This window comes from Pinus tabuliformis, chromosome 9 (assembly GCF_031772625.1).
Source record: "Pinus tabuliformis cultivar Carrire ecotype Pingquan chromosome 9, CPIR1, whole genome shotgun sequence".
Lineage (NCBI taxonomy): Eukaryota > Viridiplantae > Streptophyta > Pinopsida > Pinales > Pinaceae > Pinus > Pinus tabuliformis.
Genome location: NC_142307.1, coordinates 887,704,649 through 887,721,722, shown reverse-complemented (window position 1 = coordinate 887,721,722; position 17,074 = coordinate 887,704,649). Strand labels below are relative to the sequence as shown.

Here is a 17,074-nt window from a genome sequence, read left to right as displayed (position 1 = left end):
ATCTAGCAACTTAAGTAGCTCCAGCCTAGCAACTTCACACATTCGACCTTGATGCAACTTCACACATTCGATGCAGCTCCACAGCTTCGACCTTGATGCAGCTCCACAGCTTCGACCTTGATGCAGCTTCGATGCAGCTTCATAGCTTTGATGCAGTTTCCCAGCTTCAACGCAGCTACACAGCTTCGATGCAGCTGCACAGCTTCGATGCAATTTCCCAACTTCGATGCAACTTCAGAATTTTGTTGCACATGAGAGAGAGAGAGAGACCCAAACACTTCGATTCCAGCTTACTTCTTGAACTTTGCACTTTTTCCGCTCCCAGCTATTGCAATTCGAACTTGTGTGAGATGTGCTACCAAATGAGTTGAGTTGCTCCAATATATAGTGAGTTTGTAAGGTCAAATTCCCTTGTTGACGCTGACATGTCCTTTCTTGAGGCCGAGTTGGTGGAGGAGGCCTAATTGACCTATTTTACAATAAAATAAATTTCTTCTTTGACAAATAAATCCCAAGAAGGTTTTTTTACAATATGACATGGACAAGGACACTTTACATAAACCCTAGAAGCCTTCAATGTAGGCTTTGACCTAAGAACAATTGACACAAGCATAAAACCCATGCTTTAATAAGTCAATTTATTTAATAATAAAATTTATTTTTCTTTCTTTTGAAAAATACATTTAATTATGACTCATGTACAATTATGAAGGCCAACACTAGTTACATTCTTCAACAACAATGACATTGAAAAATAAATTAACAAAAAAAGAATAGCTCATAAAAAAAATGATGATAAAATTCACCATTCAAAGAGATTTCAGAAAACTTTGTAATTGTTTCATATTTTGTGCTTGGAAGTTATTAAATATTTTGATTCAATGCATCTCCGTACTTATCAGCTAAAGGAAAATAAAGCTGCCAAATGCAAATAAAGGCAACAAGTGAAGTCATAAAAGTAGAAGTCATTTAGTTCTTAATAATAATAAAAGGAGCATTCCAAATAATGCTATAAATTATAATAATACCAGCTTATAATTTGTCAATTGGGTTTATCTCGGGTGGTTCGGAAGAATGATTACTATCCTCCCTACCGAAGTTCAAATCCACAAGTGACATGTTGAGCTCATATGGAGTAAATTGTTGTAATGGTTTTCAGATTTGTTTTACAGCCTTGAGCCCTGAATAATATCTTACCTTTGCTTACAAGCTGGAGGGTGGGGTACTTGGTTACATGGAAATAAAATAACAGCTTAATTATTATATTAATAAAGTATTTAGTAAATACCTATGAACTGTTTAATTAGAAGTAAACGAATGAAAAAATTGATATTCCACCAAAAAAGGCATAGGCATATCAATGAAGAATTTATATAATGACAGTAAGCTGAAAAAAGGATTTAATCAACAGCAGGGTGAATAAAGTCAATTCAACTACAATTTCACAAATATACCAACAAGTGACAATTTGCTATTGTGGTTGAACTCTTTGCTAAATTTGCAAAAATAAACAGCAGTCTGAATAAAGGATTTGTCCATGGGAGGCAGAACAATATTTAGCATATAGACACTTCATTAAATGTGAAGGTGAAGGCGTAGGTATGACAATTTTTCTACCACTCTTTGTTTAGACATGATTTACCAAAATACAGTTGCCATACACAGCCATTATATTCACTAAGCATTAGCAAATTTCATTGACAAACTTTAAATTCAAACATTTTCAAAAATATTTGAAGAATCAACCAACACAGTGATGGAAATTCAAGTTATTAGTAAGTGAAATCATCCAACCCTTCCTGAGATAAATATATCTGCATCAGCACCAAGCTATGAAGCAGCACAAATAAAGGTAAAACCAGTAAGCTCATTTCTGTGATGTCAAACCCTATAGCTTGCATGACTTCTTGTATATATATTATTATGTATGACTTCATTTGACATAACCACAAAACTAAGTAATGAACCTAATATTAAGTTAGAAGCTATCAATGTCTCTGTCAAAACCGAAAAAGATACCCTACCTCTGTCTGTTTCTGAAGCGAAGAAAGTGCTGCCACAAGAGATTTTGCATTTGGCCTCTCACGAGGTTCATATTGTAAGCAACGTGAAGCCAAACGTACCAGTTCAGTTCCATCGTCGTTAGAGAAATCACCTTCTAGACAAGAGTCCATCAGCAACAAAAAGTTCCTACCTCTTATGAGATCAAGGGCCTGTAAGAAAGTACTTGTTTCAGAGCACATAAAAATAGATTTTACACACGAAAACAGTAAGAACTGTAAATAATAACAAAAAGAAAACGTGTTAAAGAAAAGTCAAATACAAGAATGTAGTCATCGTGTCTCATAGCTCAACTTGTTACCATTTTAAGACATGATCACGATATCAAATAACAAAATTGATCTTGAAACTGCAGCTACTAAAAAATATAATTATGTGTCATGGAGGAACAAGCAGAGGGGTACTTTCCATTTCTAAAAGAAGCATGCAATTTTTGGGGTGTTGAACTCACTTTTAATCCATGAACAGATTTTACACATGCAGACAGTTGGAACTATAAATAATAACAAAAATAAAACATGTTAAGAGAAAGGTCAAATACAAGAATGTACTCATCATGCCTCACAGCTCAACTTGTCACCATTTTAAGATATGATCAAGATATCAAAGAACAAAACTGATCTTGAAACAGCAGCTACTAGAAAATAATAATTTATATATAATGCAGGAACAAACAGAGAGGTTCATGCCACTTCTAAAAGAAGCATGCAATTTTTGGGGTGTTGAAATCAAACATAGAGCAGTTTTAATTTGAAAACCTATGCCAAAAAGAAAAATATGGCATCCAAATGTTTACTTTACATAGCCATAGAGATGTGGAAATGTATGATAATATCACCAGGCAACAACATTAAATAACTGCAGAAAATAAGACCACAGTTAATGATAGAACTGTTGACTCATAATCTAGCAGGCTTTGTGAAGCAAAAGCCAGACCTTGTTGCAACAATAAGGTAGATTGCCACTGTCACCTCAGCAATCTTCCTCCTACTCTTTAGTTGAATTTCACCACAAGGGATGCTTCCCAGAGATCACCTAAAGAGGATATTATATGTTATATGGCTCAAGGTGATAAAAGCATATGCTAGGTATGGATACTCAATGATGGACAATGGCTCAAGACTCTCCAATAAGGAACAGTGTATCATGCACCTAGACTAGCAAAGGCACATATGGCCTAGGGTTTATTGATATGTAGCAATAAAGGAGTTCCTAGGCATATATGAGACAAAGAAAGGGTTTACTAAAAGATAGGATCAACAAAGGAATAAAGAAAACCCTCAAATTAAGCCTCAAGTTGAAGCCCTAGCTAGGGTTAGGGTTTCTAGGGCACAAAAATACTTAGAGAAGGATGACATCAGCCCTCCTAGAGTAAGTTTCACCATGCAAAAGGCTAGATTTTGAGTTAAAAGGATCACCAAGGCAAAACTTAGGTTTTGTTACCTCAAACATCCATCCATAAAAGCCCTAAACGAATTCAGCCCTACCAAAATGCCCTAGAAGCTTGCCTTTAAAGGCTTAAAAAATAGAAGAAAGGGAAATATTAAGGTTTTTAAAGTGTTTTGATGATTTGATCAACACAAATGTTGTCAGTGCCTAATTCTACTTGGGTAATGGAGTCTTTAGGGCTATTTCAAGAGATGACAAATGCTTGGAGCAAGGGGGGAAACCTTTTGTTTTCACTTGTATAAGCAAGGGGAAGCTCACTAGGAGGTCTCCAGATTTCAAGGAAGAGATATTTAACATGCAACAATTATCCAAGATTTTCATGAACAATTTGCATTTACACATGGAACATAGAAAAACCCTAGCAATAATCAATTACCTGTAAAACAATGAAAAATCTGCAATAAACTTACAATTCCTCCACGAAAAAGCCTTATTTCAATCCGAAAAGGTCACTCCAATACATAAACCAATTTCCAATAACAAGATCACCATAGAAATTACATCTCCACAAGTAGCGAGAGTTCAACAACAGCTAAATCGAGCTCTCAAGAAGAGGCCAAAATCTAAGAAAGGTATGACAAATAATAAGAGAGTGATCCTCAATATATATGAGGTCTATCATTCATAATTAATAGCCTAAAATCCCTATGACAAGTTCAAATTTGAGTATGCATTAAGAAAGTGGGTTACAAGCTAGCCAACCCAATAGCTCATAATAACATTAATATGCCACAAAAGCCCACACATTTGGGTTGAAACTCTCCTCAAGCATGACGTTGTGCCCCTTTTGGGCAATAAATGGTATGGAAGTGCATGAAATGGGCCAGGGGGTGTCCAATCATCATAATCAACTCCATCCTTGAGGAGAGGTTGTCACGACATGTCTCAAAACATACCCAAGTGTCAAGACCTTGCTTTACGTGCCATGTGTCAATCTTCAAGGGTGCTAGAAGTATGACATGGCACAATATCTCTCTAGTGTGAGGGGCCCAAGTGGAAGTACAAGCCTTCCCTTATCATCCTAGGGATGGCCATCATCATCTGGACTTTAGATCAAATCATGCACATCAAACAATATCAAGGCCAGCCTAGGGGCATGCTAGGTCTGTTGGGTACATCATCAAGAATCTCCAACATCAAGCAAAGTGAGATCAGCATTTTAGCATCTGGGGGTGGACTAAGGTGTGAATCAACTGTTGGAATCATCAGAGTGCCCAACGCTCTACTCTAGAGGGGCAACGTTGCATCTGCAAGGTCATCACTGCTCTCTGGAAGTGAGGTACAACCTAGGCATCATGTGTAATATAGGCATGGAGAGTGCCCTCAAGGCCTCTGTTGTTGCTCTATAGAAGGGGCACCTAGCAAAACCATCTCAAACTCACGTGAAAGTTACTAATCATCAGAGACAATGACCATAGATGCACCATAATGGACCACACTTAATTGTGAAGGGCATAAGAATACTTCAAACTGGGATCACCTTCAAATATCTAACTAGACCAAGTCCCGTAAAAGTGTTCCCTACCTTCTTAGGGATGGCTAGATGGTCAACCCTATTAGGTGCTTCCAGTCCCTAAGGGGAGTTGGCATGTCCTAGGTCAACCCTTCAATCCATAGGTGTTTGTGATAATGCGGCAACGAAGGGGAAAGGCGGAGGTCCATGTCCTGAATGTATAGATGTGTGGAGGGAGCAATATGGAGACATGAATTACCCCTTTTCTCGGCCTACTTTTTCCACCCCTCTAGAGCACCTTTTACTTCTTTTTGATAATACTTTGATAGGGAGCATTGCTCAGGTGTTTAAGCTTGCTTTTAATGATATAGCATTGGTTTCGCCCTTGACGATGAGTCAGCTTCTTGCTCATCAAAGTTGGGACATGCAAGGGCTCCTTATTATGTGATGAAGCATCAAGTGCTCAAGAATCAGTTGATGGCTAATGAGGGGGGTAGAGCTCATGCTAAGTTTTTTCCCACGCGCTAATTAATGTCCAGGCCATCTTTTGCATTTTGACTTTTCTCTTTCTTTAATTGTGGCCATTTTATGCTTTCACCTTTCTTTTAGCTACATCAACCTCTAGGGCAAAGTTTACGACCCTAACTCAAGGATGAGGATATGAAGGTGCCAATCCCAATGAACCAATGACAGCAAACCCAAAGGATGGATGTGAAGTCAAGGAAATGGTGAAGAGTGGTAAGTATGGAATGGCTATGGAGAAGCTACTTCAATCCAAGTTTCCCATGTAGTGCCCCTCCTATAACCCCAAGGCCTCAAAGGAGGTCCCACAGGACTAGGGTCAAAAACAAACCCCCTTGATAAGGTGAGAGAACACGTTTACAATCAAGATTGGAAGATCGGTCAATCGTCCAAATCACCACTTTATCCATGTTAGAATGCCGAAAACATTAAGCAAGGTCACACGATTGCAAAATGGTTAAAGTACCTATCGAATGGTGACCCACCTTCCTTTAATAGCAATGTCAAATGGTGAGAGTTGCCTAACCAATGCAAATGGAGAAGGAATGTAGCATATCATCATATACTAAGCAATTGTAGAGTTGTTGGTTGGTTAGTTGTCCAAAATAGGAGAAAAATATTCCCTTATAGGGTTACCCAATTTTGGTGGGTAACTAGAACCATAGAATAAAATGTTAAAATGACAAATAATGTGCCATTAAGATGCAATAACTAGTCAATTTTCCAACGATTTTAAGCAAGCACAAATTAAATTTATAAGCAATAAAGAGTAAATAAAAAGAAATAACAAACAATTCTCACAAATAAATGTTGCCTAGAAGAGACTGATTCCATGAATTGGTAAATATGACTACAATCTCTCATGTTGATATTGGTCTAGAAAATTTGAAAATCATATGTTAAAGTTCGACAACAAACCTACCAATACAACTTTCTCTTTCAAACACTAGTGGATAACAAAACATAGAGGTCAACTGTTAATCAAACAATGTACTATGGGATAACCCCAAGTTGTACTAGACCTCACAAGGCAAAACAACATCATCAAGGAATCTTTTCTTAGAGGGCATTGAGCACTCTAGGCTTCAACCAATTGGTGTTATACTAAGAAAAGTTTCATTCCAGAATCTTATCAATAAATATTTGAGGTATAAGTTGAACTAGGATGAACAAATTTCTAAAATTCATAAATATTGCTCCAAACTTCATCAATCTTTTCATTTTGTTTCCTCCTATGCTTTGAGGACAAAGCCTTCCAAGATAGGAGGGGATATAATATCCCTAATTACTATTACTACATTCAATAATTACTATACATTTTAGTGTCCTTGAGGATAGTCATGTTTGTTTAAGTCTTATAAATATGACATGCTTCTTGATTGCATATCATCATATCTTATATCCTTTCCATTTAACATATGTTTATTTTTTGTTGATATTTGTAGCTTGGGAGGTACTCCAAGCCCTAGGGTTCGGGGATTGGAGGTTGGAGCGCCACAATGGTTCTTTGTGGGCTTGGAATCCAAGCTTGGAGTTTTGTACACATCGATGTGGGGCTAAAACCATGAGAAGATTTTGACATGTGATGATTTGAGATGATAGAGGACCCTTAGACAAGCAAGGGGCAGTGCGAAACATCCAAATCGAATGTCTAGATGTTGAGATATAAATTTTTCTATGTGGTTGTTGATTAATTTGGCACATTGAGCAGGTTGGCTTCGGGTTATAAATTGCCCAAGTTAAAGTATGTGACACCACATGTGAAAGCATAAATATAAGTGTTTGGAGAAGCATTTCTCACATCCTTAGTGCATCATCCATCAAAGATTAGCTCTGAAATTGGACAACGGATCTGAGGCAAGGATGAGGAAGCAAGGAGCACAATTTTGTGGAGAGGTTTATCTCTGTTTGGGTGCAAATTCCTTGTTGAACAGAGTCGCAAGTCTTAGGCAGCTTGCAAAGACCTATTGGAGTGTTTTGTCTATTGTTTCTAGTGCATCTTACTTGCTGGATAGAGCCGCAGGATCAAAGGTAAGTGTGACGGTTTTTTTTGCTAGTTTTGATGCTAATTATCTTTGTTTACAAGGCCGCAGGGTGTGTTGTAGCAACAGCACTAATTGGAGGAGGTTTGGCAGGACATGAGGCCTTATGGAGGACGTTTTCACTAGGTCGCAGCCTCTGGGAGGGCAGCCACAGGTAAACAAATGTAAGGAAGACCTAAATCAAGGGTATTATCTTGTGACTAGAGGCAGATCCATTTGTTGTAGCAATTCATCTTGTAAAAGAGCCTTGTGGAGGTGCCTAAGGTGCTTTGGATGTCAAGGAAGGGACAGCGAAGTAGGTGAAAGTTTAGACAAGGAATACAGTGGTTTAGGGCAGTTGGTGTGCCCTAACCAAACTTGTATATGCACAGAAATCAAGGCAAGAGGACAACAGCAGTGAGTTGTAGATGGTCTCTTGTTGATGGGTGGATGTTAGTGGATGAGAGGTCCTAGGAGAGGACATGGTATTGGACGCTCGTGGATTGTTGGAGGGCAATGTGAGAGTGGACCAAGTTGGCCCTAACTACAATGACCTAAGGACTTTAGGCCTGCTAGAAGTTGCAGAGTTGGAGCAGCCTAAAGAACAACTTGTGGAGGATTCTAGAGTGTTAAAATTGGCAACTAAGGCCAAACTCCATATGGGTCAACTTATTTATGATAGCTGATATTTTTCTTGGATTCCTCTCTCCAAGAGGTGTAGGATTGATCTAAAGATCATTCGATTCCAACATGTAAAAATGAAGATATGAATTTATTTGTATTACTGACAAATTGTCAAGGTCAGCCAGCAATCAAAACAGGCATTTTTACCCCCAGTTCATCCTCAACATTGCATATAAAAGGAGACGTCAAGTCATTATTCCATCATCTCATCCCCACATCTCTCTCTCTCCTCACTTGATTGGGTATGCTAATCTAAGCAGCATGTCACACACGTGCGAAGAAAGAAGGAAGATTTTTGTTTGGGCTGCGTTGACCAGTTTGACCAAATTTCAGAGTAGTTGTTTTGGGCTGCATTGACCAGCGTTGACCTCCTCTTGATTGCGAATTTGGGTGAGGATCTTCTCCTTGGAAGGTCACAGCTCTGGGCACGAAAACCGAGGTGATCTCACCTCTGGTTTGACCAGCGTTGACTGCCCTAGTTGCTAGTTGCAGTTTGACTTTCGTTGACCAACATTTGACTAGACTTTTCGCACTGTTTTGGGTTGATTCATTTTGCTGTTGGAAGCCGAAGTTGACTGGGTTTGACCAAGCTACTTGAAAGAAGAATTCTGCCCTGTTTGACCAGCGTTGACTTTTCTCGTTAGGGCTTTACTGCTACTGTCATAAATTATCAGATTTGTAAATTTTGTACTATCTCTCTCTGCTGAACTATTGAAGAATATAAGAAGAATTGATCAAGGGTTTCCCCACATTGGGGTTTGTCCCTGGCTGGTGCCACATCTTGTGTCCTCTTGTCTTGGCTTGTCTTCTACTGTTTATGTTTATGTTCTATCTGCATTTTACTATCATGCTGATGTGATTGCTAAACTGGATATTGATATTGGGCTAATTAAGAAATTGAAGTAAATTGCTCTTAAGCATAGAACATACCAAAATTAACATAGAGGTTTGCTTCAAGCCCTAAGGAACAAGTCTCTTAAAGGACTAAGGGATTGTTAGAAGCGGTAGAAGAAGAGATCAAAGGTATGATTAGCTAGGAGCAGTTTGTAGCCCTAGACTTCCCTTGTGGAGAAGGAAATCTATAGCAAAATTTGGGCAGTCCTCCATGCCCTAAGTTCATTATTGGAGAAGGACATTCGATAGTGATAGTGGGAAGCCCTCCAGCCCTAAGTGTGTCTTCATCGGGCAGCACAGGAAGGCACTAGTGGGAAGAATGTCCCAAAAGCTTGAGGAGCAGTAGTGGGAAATTGAGAGTTGTTCACAAATGGAGTTGTGAACAACTCGACAGTAGTCTCGATGTGTTGATGGCAGGTGGAGCTGAGTTCAGTGACCTAATGGAGCTAGTTCATTGATAGAGGCAGATTGGAGTTGGTGCAGACAAGGCCAAGAGGAGTTGAGACGCTACATCAGCCATATGATCAGTGTACTTTGTTCAAGGTAGATTGGTTGTCAAAGGATTGACACTAAACCCTAATTGTATATCTTTGTATCAGGGGATGTATGAGAGCCATTATCCCTGGTATAGGATCCCTAGACTGTTGTATTATTAGTTTGATTAATATAACGAAGTTGGGTTGTAAAAGTTGTAAAAATTTGTCTATATTTGCGCACATGTTGATTTATTGTTGTATATTGTTCCGCTGTGCAAAGTAGTCTTGTTGTGATACTTGGATTCGTAGCGTTAGTGATTTAAGATTCTACCCTAAACTCTAGTATCATGTAAAAACAACATGTTATCAGAGCTACTTTGAGGGCCAATGAATCAGAGTGTGCACAACGAAGCAACTCAGAGAGAATTGAGATTGTCTAGATCATGGAGCAAAGGGTTCAGTTGAAGACATGGAGATGTGATCTTGACTGGCTTGGCACCAAGATTGGATGGGAGTTCTAGTGGATTGGTGGTGAGCCTTGGGAACAACAATTTGTTGTAGGGCAAGTAGTTGATCATGGACTTCCTTTGACTTGCCATGGATCATTGGGAGAACTTGAGGATTGCTTTGGCATGGACATGATTTGTTTGATCGAGATTGCTTCATGTGATGGATTGCAGATTAGCAATCTAGTTTCTTCATTGGATCATGATGTTGCATATCCAATATTGGAGGGATTTGCACAAGTTGTCTTTGATCTAGGGGGATGAGTGCTTGCATGACTGGGTTGCAGTGATGATGGCCCATGTTCGACCGCGACTCAGACTGACCTTGTAGGACACGAGATCAGTGACAAGATGAGTCAATGGAGACCGTGTAGACTCAAAGGGAGTCTAGCTTCAAAGGGAGCATCCCTAAGGAAGTGTTGAGATCTTTAGGTTTAGATGAGATGAGGCAGAGGCACTACAGCGATTGTAGGGTTCGTTCTACAGAGTAAGTTTCAGTGATGGACGCCAGATGGGCTAGTGTCACCAGTGATGATGTTGATGGAGACTTCCTAGTGTTGGAAGTACCTCCCTCGCTAAGGAGTGTTGAGATTTGTAGTTTGGGAGGTACTCCAAACCCTAGGGTTCGGGGGTTGGAGGTTGGAGTGCCACAAAAGTGCTTTGTGGGCTTGGAACCCAAGATTAGGATTTTGTACCCATCAATGTGGGGCTAAAACCATGTAGATATTTTGACATGTGATGATTTGAGATGATAGAGGACCCTTAGACGAGCAAGGGGCAGCGAGAACCATCCAAATCAGAGGTCTAGAAGTTGAGATATGAATTTTTCTATGTGGTTGTTGGTTAATTTGGCACATTGAGCAGGTCGACTTAGGGTTATAATGTGCCCAAGTTAAAGTATGTGACACCACATGTGAAAGGTATAAATATAAGGGTTTGGAGAGGTATTTCTCACATCCTAAGTGCATCATCTATCAAAGATTAGCTTCGAAATTGGACAGTGGATCTGAGGCAAGTACGTGGAGGCAAGGAGCACAAGCTGGTGGAGAGGTTTATCTTTGTTTGGGTGAGGATTCCTTGTGGAAGAGAGTCGCAAGGTCTAAGGCAGCTTGCGCAGACCTGTTGGAGTGTTTTGTCTCTTGTTTCTAGGGTGTCTTAATTGTTGGACAGAGCCGCAGGATCAGAGGTAAGTGTGAGGGTTTTTTGTGCTAGTTTTGATGCTATTTATCTCTGTTTACAAGGTCGTTGGGTGTGTTATAGCAACAGCGCTAATTGGAGGAGGTTTGGAGGGTCGTGAGACCTTGTGGAGGAGGTTTTCACTAGGTCATAGTGTCTAGGAGGACAGTGGCAGGTAAACAGAGGTAGGGAAGGCCTAAATCAAGGGTATTATCTTGTGCCTAGAGGCAAATCCCTTTGTTGTAGCAGTCTGTCCTGTAGAAGAGGCCTATGGAGGTGACCAAGGTGCTTTGGATGTCAAGGAAGGGACAGCGAAGAAGGTGAAAATTTGGACAAGGAATACAATGGTTTAGAGCAGTGGCTTAGGGCAGCTAGTTTGCCCTATCCAGACTTGTATATGCACAGAAATCGAGGCAAGAGGATAGAAGCAGTGAGTTGCAAATGGTCTCTTGTTGATGGTTGGATGCTAGTGGACGAGAGGTCCTAGAAGAGACATGGTATTGGACACTCGTGGACTGTTGGAGGGCAGCGTGAGAGTGGACCAAGTTGGCCCTAACTGCAGTCACCTAAGAAGGAATTTCGGTGGGCTAGAAGTGGCAGAGTTGGAGCAGCCTAAAGAACAACTTGTGGAGGATTGTAGAGGCTTGCTTCAAGCCCTAAGGAACAAGTCTCTTGAAGGACTAAGGGATTGTTAGAAGTGGCAGAAGAAGAGCTCAAAGGTCTGATCATCCAGGAGCAGTTTGTAGCCCTAGACTTGCCTTGTGGAGAAGGACATCTACAACAAAAGTTGGGCAGTCCTTCATGCCCTAAGTTCATTGTTGGAGAAGGACATTCGATAGTGATAGTGGGAAGCCCTTCAGCTCTAAGTGTTTCTTCATCAAACAACAAAGGAAGGCACTAGTGGGAAGAAAGTCTCAAAAGCACTGAGGAGCAGCAATGGGCAATTGAGAGTTGTTCACAAACGAAGTTGTGAACAACTCAACAGGAGTCTCAAAGTGTTGATGCGTTGAAGGGCTAACCGTCAACAAGAGAGCAAGTGGAGCCGAGTTTAGTAGCCTAATGGAGCTAGTTCATTGATAGAGGCAAATTGGAGTTGTTGCAGATCAAGAGAAGAAGGATCGGGCATTGTTCAAGGTACAACCGAGAGGAGTTGAGAGAGCGCGCTACATCAGCAAGGTGGCCAGTGTACTTTGTTCAAGTTAGGTTGGTTGTCAAAGGACTGACACCAAACCATAGTTGTATATCTTTGTATCAGTGGATGAATGAGGGCCATTATCCCTGGTATAGGAGCCCTAGAGTATTGTATTTTCAGTTTGATTCATATAACGAAATTGGGTTGTAAAAATTGTAAAAAGTTGTTTATATTTGTGCACGTGTTGATTTATTGTTATATATTGTTCCGTTGTGCAAAGTAGTCTTGTCATACTTGGATTGGTAGCGTCAATGATTTAAGATTCTATCCTAGACTCCAGTATCGTGGAAAAACAACAATTTTTGCTTTGGACATTATGGGTCCACCCCTTTACCTATAAATGTCAATGGCATATTATCACAATCTGACAAAAAAAACATCAAATGCCAAAATTGGCCTTGTTACCTGTCCAGATATTTTCCATTTTTTGGGAAATATATCTATTGTACTCATGCAATGAAAGTGGATCATCTACTATCAGGTAGTTTAACCATTTTTGCACTCATGTGTTGTCATTTAATGTTTGAGGCATTCTAGCATGGATAACAAGTTGAAATTGGATTACATAGCACCATTGGTTGTGTATTTGTTCCCTTACTTCACCTTGGTGGTTATCAAGTGTGCTTAGTCTAGTGTGACCTTCCTTGGGGTCTTTCCTTCACTGTCTAGGAGGGCCGCAAATAAGAGAAACTAATGATGGTAGCCTCCACATTATTCATACTTAACACTTGTCATCATTCTCTAATGTCCATCATCCCATCTTTTGATTGGTTGTTGTCGTTTGCTCGTACTAGTTCCTTGTTGGCCTTGTCCTGTTAGAAGAAAAGGGTTGAATATACTTGAGGTTGACGTAGTTGTATATTAAAAAGCATGAGCCAAATGCCAAAATGCAAAGAATGGCAAGGGATGTTAAGCACGCAAAGGCCAATTGCAGCTTGAGCTCTACCCCCTCTTATATAACCACTCATCCCTGAGAGTATCCATTCATATCACACCTATCAAAGTTAAAGGAGCTAATAAACATCTTGACCGCAATGAAGCAATATACCACCCATCATTAAAGGGGGATTATATCATCACTATTACTTGATAAATCAACAAATCTTGTTAAACAGGCCATGTTAGAGCAAGAAAAGAAAAAGGCAAGAATGGGGGCTTAAAATCCAAAGGTGAAGGAGGTAACTCAAGCAACTAAGCACTCCCTCTACAAAGGCTCTCATGGACAATGGTTTGCATAACCTAGTATAAGACTATGACACCTTTCATGAAGTTAACCATGAGCCATAACACCTATCACCTTCACCTATCAATTGAAAGGGTCGACCTAGGAACTATTCCACACCTAAGAGAGGTAACCTATGCACAATCATAAGCTAGTAGGGCATTTGAAGATAACACCTATGTGACGTGCTTTGATGGCTTTAACATTGAATCTGATCACCCTTAATTCTTTTATGGTTCTTGTAATATGACGTTGATCTCACTTGATTCCCTGAGTACATGTTAGTTGATTTTTGCATGTGTAACCAAGACCCCTTCAGTGATGAGACAATGCCTCTCCAGCACATTGAAGAGGTTGTCCAACCACATTCCCTGAAAACGCAAGACACTTGATGATGCACATTGGTTTGGATAGCCCTGAGGTGACAAGACACCCCAGTCTCGTATTGTACCTTCTTGACTGACATTGTACTTATCTTAATGATGATTGATGGTGATGATCACTTGGGAGCCCCATTGGAGGGGTGTAACACTCCCTTCCACCCCCTTGTACTCTCTCGAGCTATGGAAGGTGTTACCTATGACTTAACCTGACCCTCACGATCTATTGTGAATATGGGGTTACAAAAATCCTCTTCTTACAACCTCATCAAAACTCAAAACAAAAGTCACCATCACATTCAGCTTAACAAAAGTTTTTCGGATATGTAAATTTCATCTCAATCCGACTCCAAGTTTAAAAGTTATGCCCAATCAAAGACTACCCAATTATATCTCGTCGTGTTAGCAATGACCACCACATGGCATCCATGTTGTCAGGACCCCAAGTCGACATCACCGTCCTTGGGCAAGTCGACATCACCGCCCTTGGGCAAGTCGACATCACCACCCTTGGGCGAGTCGAGAGCCCAATCGGGCACACATGACACTTAGACGAGTTGTTGTTGAGAAATCTAGGGCATAGTAATTATGTGATTTCTCTTCAATTAGTAATTGCTTGTGAGTGATTTTTACTTCTTTAAATTAGGATCTTCTTTTATTTAGATTATTAGCCCTTGGGCGAGTCGAGAGCCCAACCGGGCGCACATGACACTTAGACGAGTTGCTGTTGAGAAATCTAGGGCATAGTAATTATGTGATTTCTCTTCAATTAGTAATTGCTTGTGAGTGATTTTCACTTCTTTAGATTAGGATCTTCTTTTATTTAGATTATTAGTGTTCTTGTAGGAAAAGCCGGAACTGTCGGGAATTACCGGGAATCACCGGAACTGCCAAGAATAGCTGGAATTGCCGGAACTGCAGGGAACTACCAGAACTGTCGAGAAAAGCCGGAACTGTCGAAACTGCCGGGAATAGTCGGAACTGTCGGGAACAGCCGGAATTGTCGGCACTGCCAGGAACAGCGAGAATTGTCGAAACTACCGGAACTGCGGGAACTGTCGTGAATTGCCGAAACTGCCGGGAATCGTCAAAACTGCCAGAACTACCAGGAACAGCCGGAACTGCCGGAACTGCCGGGAACAGCCAAAACTGCCAAAACTGCCAGAGCATCTGTCTCCAAAGGAGAGCAGCATGCAAGGGACAACTAACTAATATTGGGACAGTTGTATGGTACTTAGCAGCAAATACACCAAGCATGCAATGTTACAGCTAGCATGCAAGGGACATCTAGCATGCAACAGCAAGCATGCTAAGGACAACAAGCATGCTAGGGACAACAAGCAAGCAAGATGCGGCCAACACATAAGTCAGTATGGCAACATGGTGCAGTAATGGCACATAATGCAATACAGTGATGGGTACAGTCATGATTAATGAAGCGTGATGAGATGCAACATAGTGATGATGGGTGCAACATGGTGCAGCGCGGTGAGGTGCAGCATGATGACAAAATGCAGCACAACGATAGGTGAAGGAGTCACCTTGGAGAGTCAGTTGAAGCAGCATGTCTTCAACAGATCTCATGTATCATCTTCTTAGAGATGATCTATGCTCTTATCTAGATAAGTCAAAGTGTTGACTTCTGTTGTAAATGTACTATCTCTCTCTCTCTCTGCTGAACTATTGAAGAACATATAAGAAGAATTAATCAAGGGTTTCCCGACATTGGGGTTTGTCCCTAGCTAGCGCCACATCTTGTGTCCTCTTGTCTTGGCTTGTCTTCTGCGATTTATGTTTATGTTCTATCTGCAATTTACTTTAATGCTGATGTGATTGCTAATCTGGAAAAGATATTGAGCTAACTGTGAAAATTGAAATAAATTGCTCTAAGCATAGAACATACCTAAAATCAACAGAGAGGAGATTGAGGAGTCCTCAAACTTTGAACTAGATGATGTTTATGTAGCGCTTCATGATGATCCCATGTGTAGTAGTGGTGACGAGTTTGATGAGTTCTCATGTCGATCAGTGATTTGTAGTAGGCTAGTGCCCTAGTAGCTTGAGTTGTAGCATTGTTTTGGGACTCTAGAGGCCATTTAGAACCTCACTAGTTATGGATTTTGTCAATGATATCAATGATATGTATTGCACTTGATGCCATTTTGATATATGCAACCTTACATGGTATATAGATGAGAAGACTTTCCATATTTTGTCTCTAATGGTTTGGAATCATGGTTTGTCATCTTGAAAATGTTTTTTTATTAAAATTAATTATTTTGTGTATTTTTTTCAATTTCGGTTTATTGAATCCAGTTCGATCTGGTTTATTTGGTTCCAGTTAGAATCAAGGTTATATAGGCGGCCGGTTCGAAACCCAGTTCTGGTTTTTAAAACTATGGAAGCAAGTAGAGTAAGGCTGAAAGATTCCAAGAAATATAAATTTGTTCCATCATCATAAAGCAAGCAAATAACCATTTCTAAGTTCAGGTGCATCCACACTGCCTATTTAATGTTGTTTTCTTTTGGGTAGCTGCAGTCAGTATTCCCTAGCTACTCAAGTCGGCCCTCAAAGGAAATTTAACTTTGAATTTTTGAAATTAAAATTGCCTCCAAAAGTCAAGTCGGCCCAGCATAAGGACACACCACTTGGGGACTGCATCAACACCTGGATTTCAATACCGGCATCTAGTGAATCAACATCTTGCAATTCATTATAGGTAAACGAGATGAAAGGTTATGTTTCATAAAGAATCAAATCCATTTCATATTTCTGATGACAAAAAGTTATGCTTTGGCCTCCAAAACAAAGCAATTGTATTATACGAAACTAGTGAATGGGGCACCCTAATTCACTATAAAAGGGCATCAGCCCTCATTCATCACTCACTCACATCAAGCATTCTATCTATCTCACACATGCGAAGAGGACTGAGGAAGAGGCCGAGTTTCCTAAGGAAGATGATTTTTTGTGGCAGCCAAATTTGTCTAGTACTTGCCCAGCATTGACCAGCATTTTACCTCACGTGTGGCCGCAG

At 40.2% G+C, this 17,074-nt stretch overlaps 1 protein-coding gene across 2 annotated transcripts in view; it reads right to left on the bottom strand.

The window, feature by feature from the left end:
- Positions 1-17,074, bottom strand: part of LOC149151616 (serine/threonine-protein kinase BSK5-like) — a 124,864-nt gene that overhangs the window by 82,769 nt on the left and 25,021 nt on the right. For both annotated transcript variants that reach the window (XM_089445387.1, XM_089445388.1), the window contains one exon: positions 2,025-2,213. In XM_089445387.1, the coding sequence (XP_089301513.1) occupies positions 2,025-2,213 (189 nt within the window). The remainder of the gene's footprint in view (positions 1-2,024; positions 2,214-17,074) is intronic.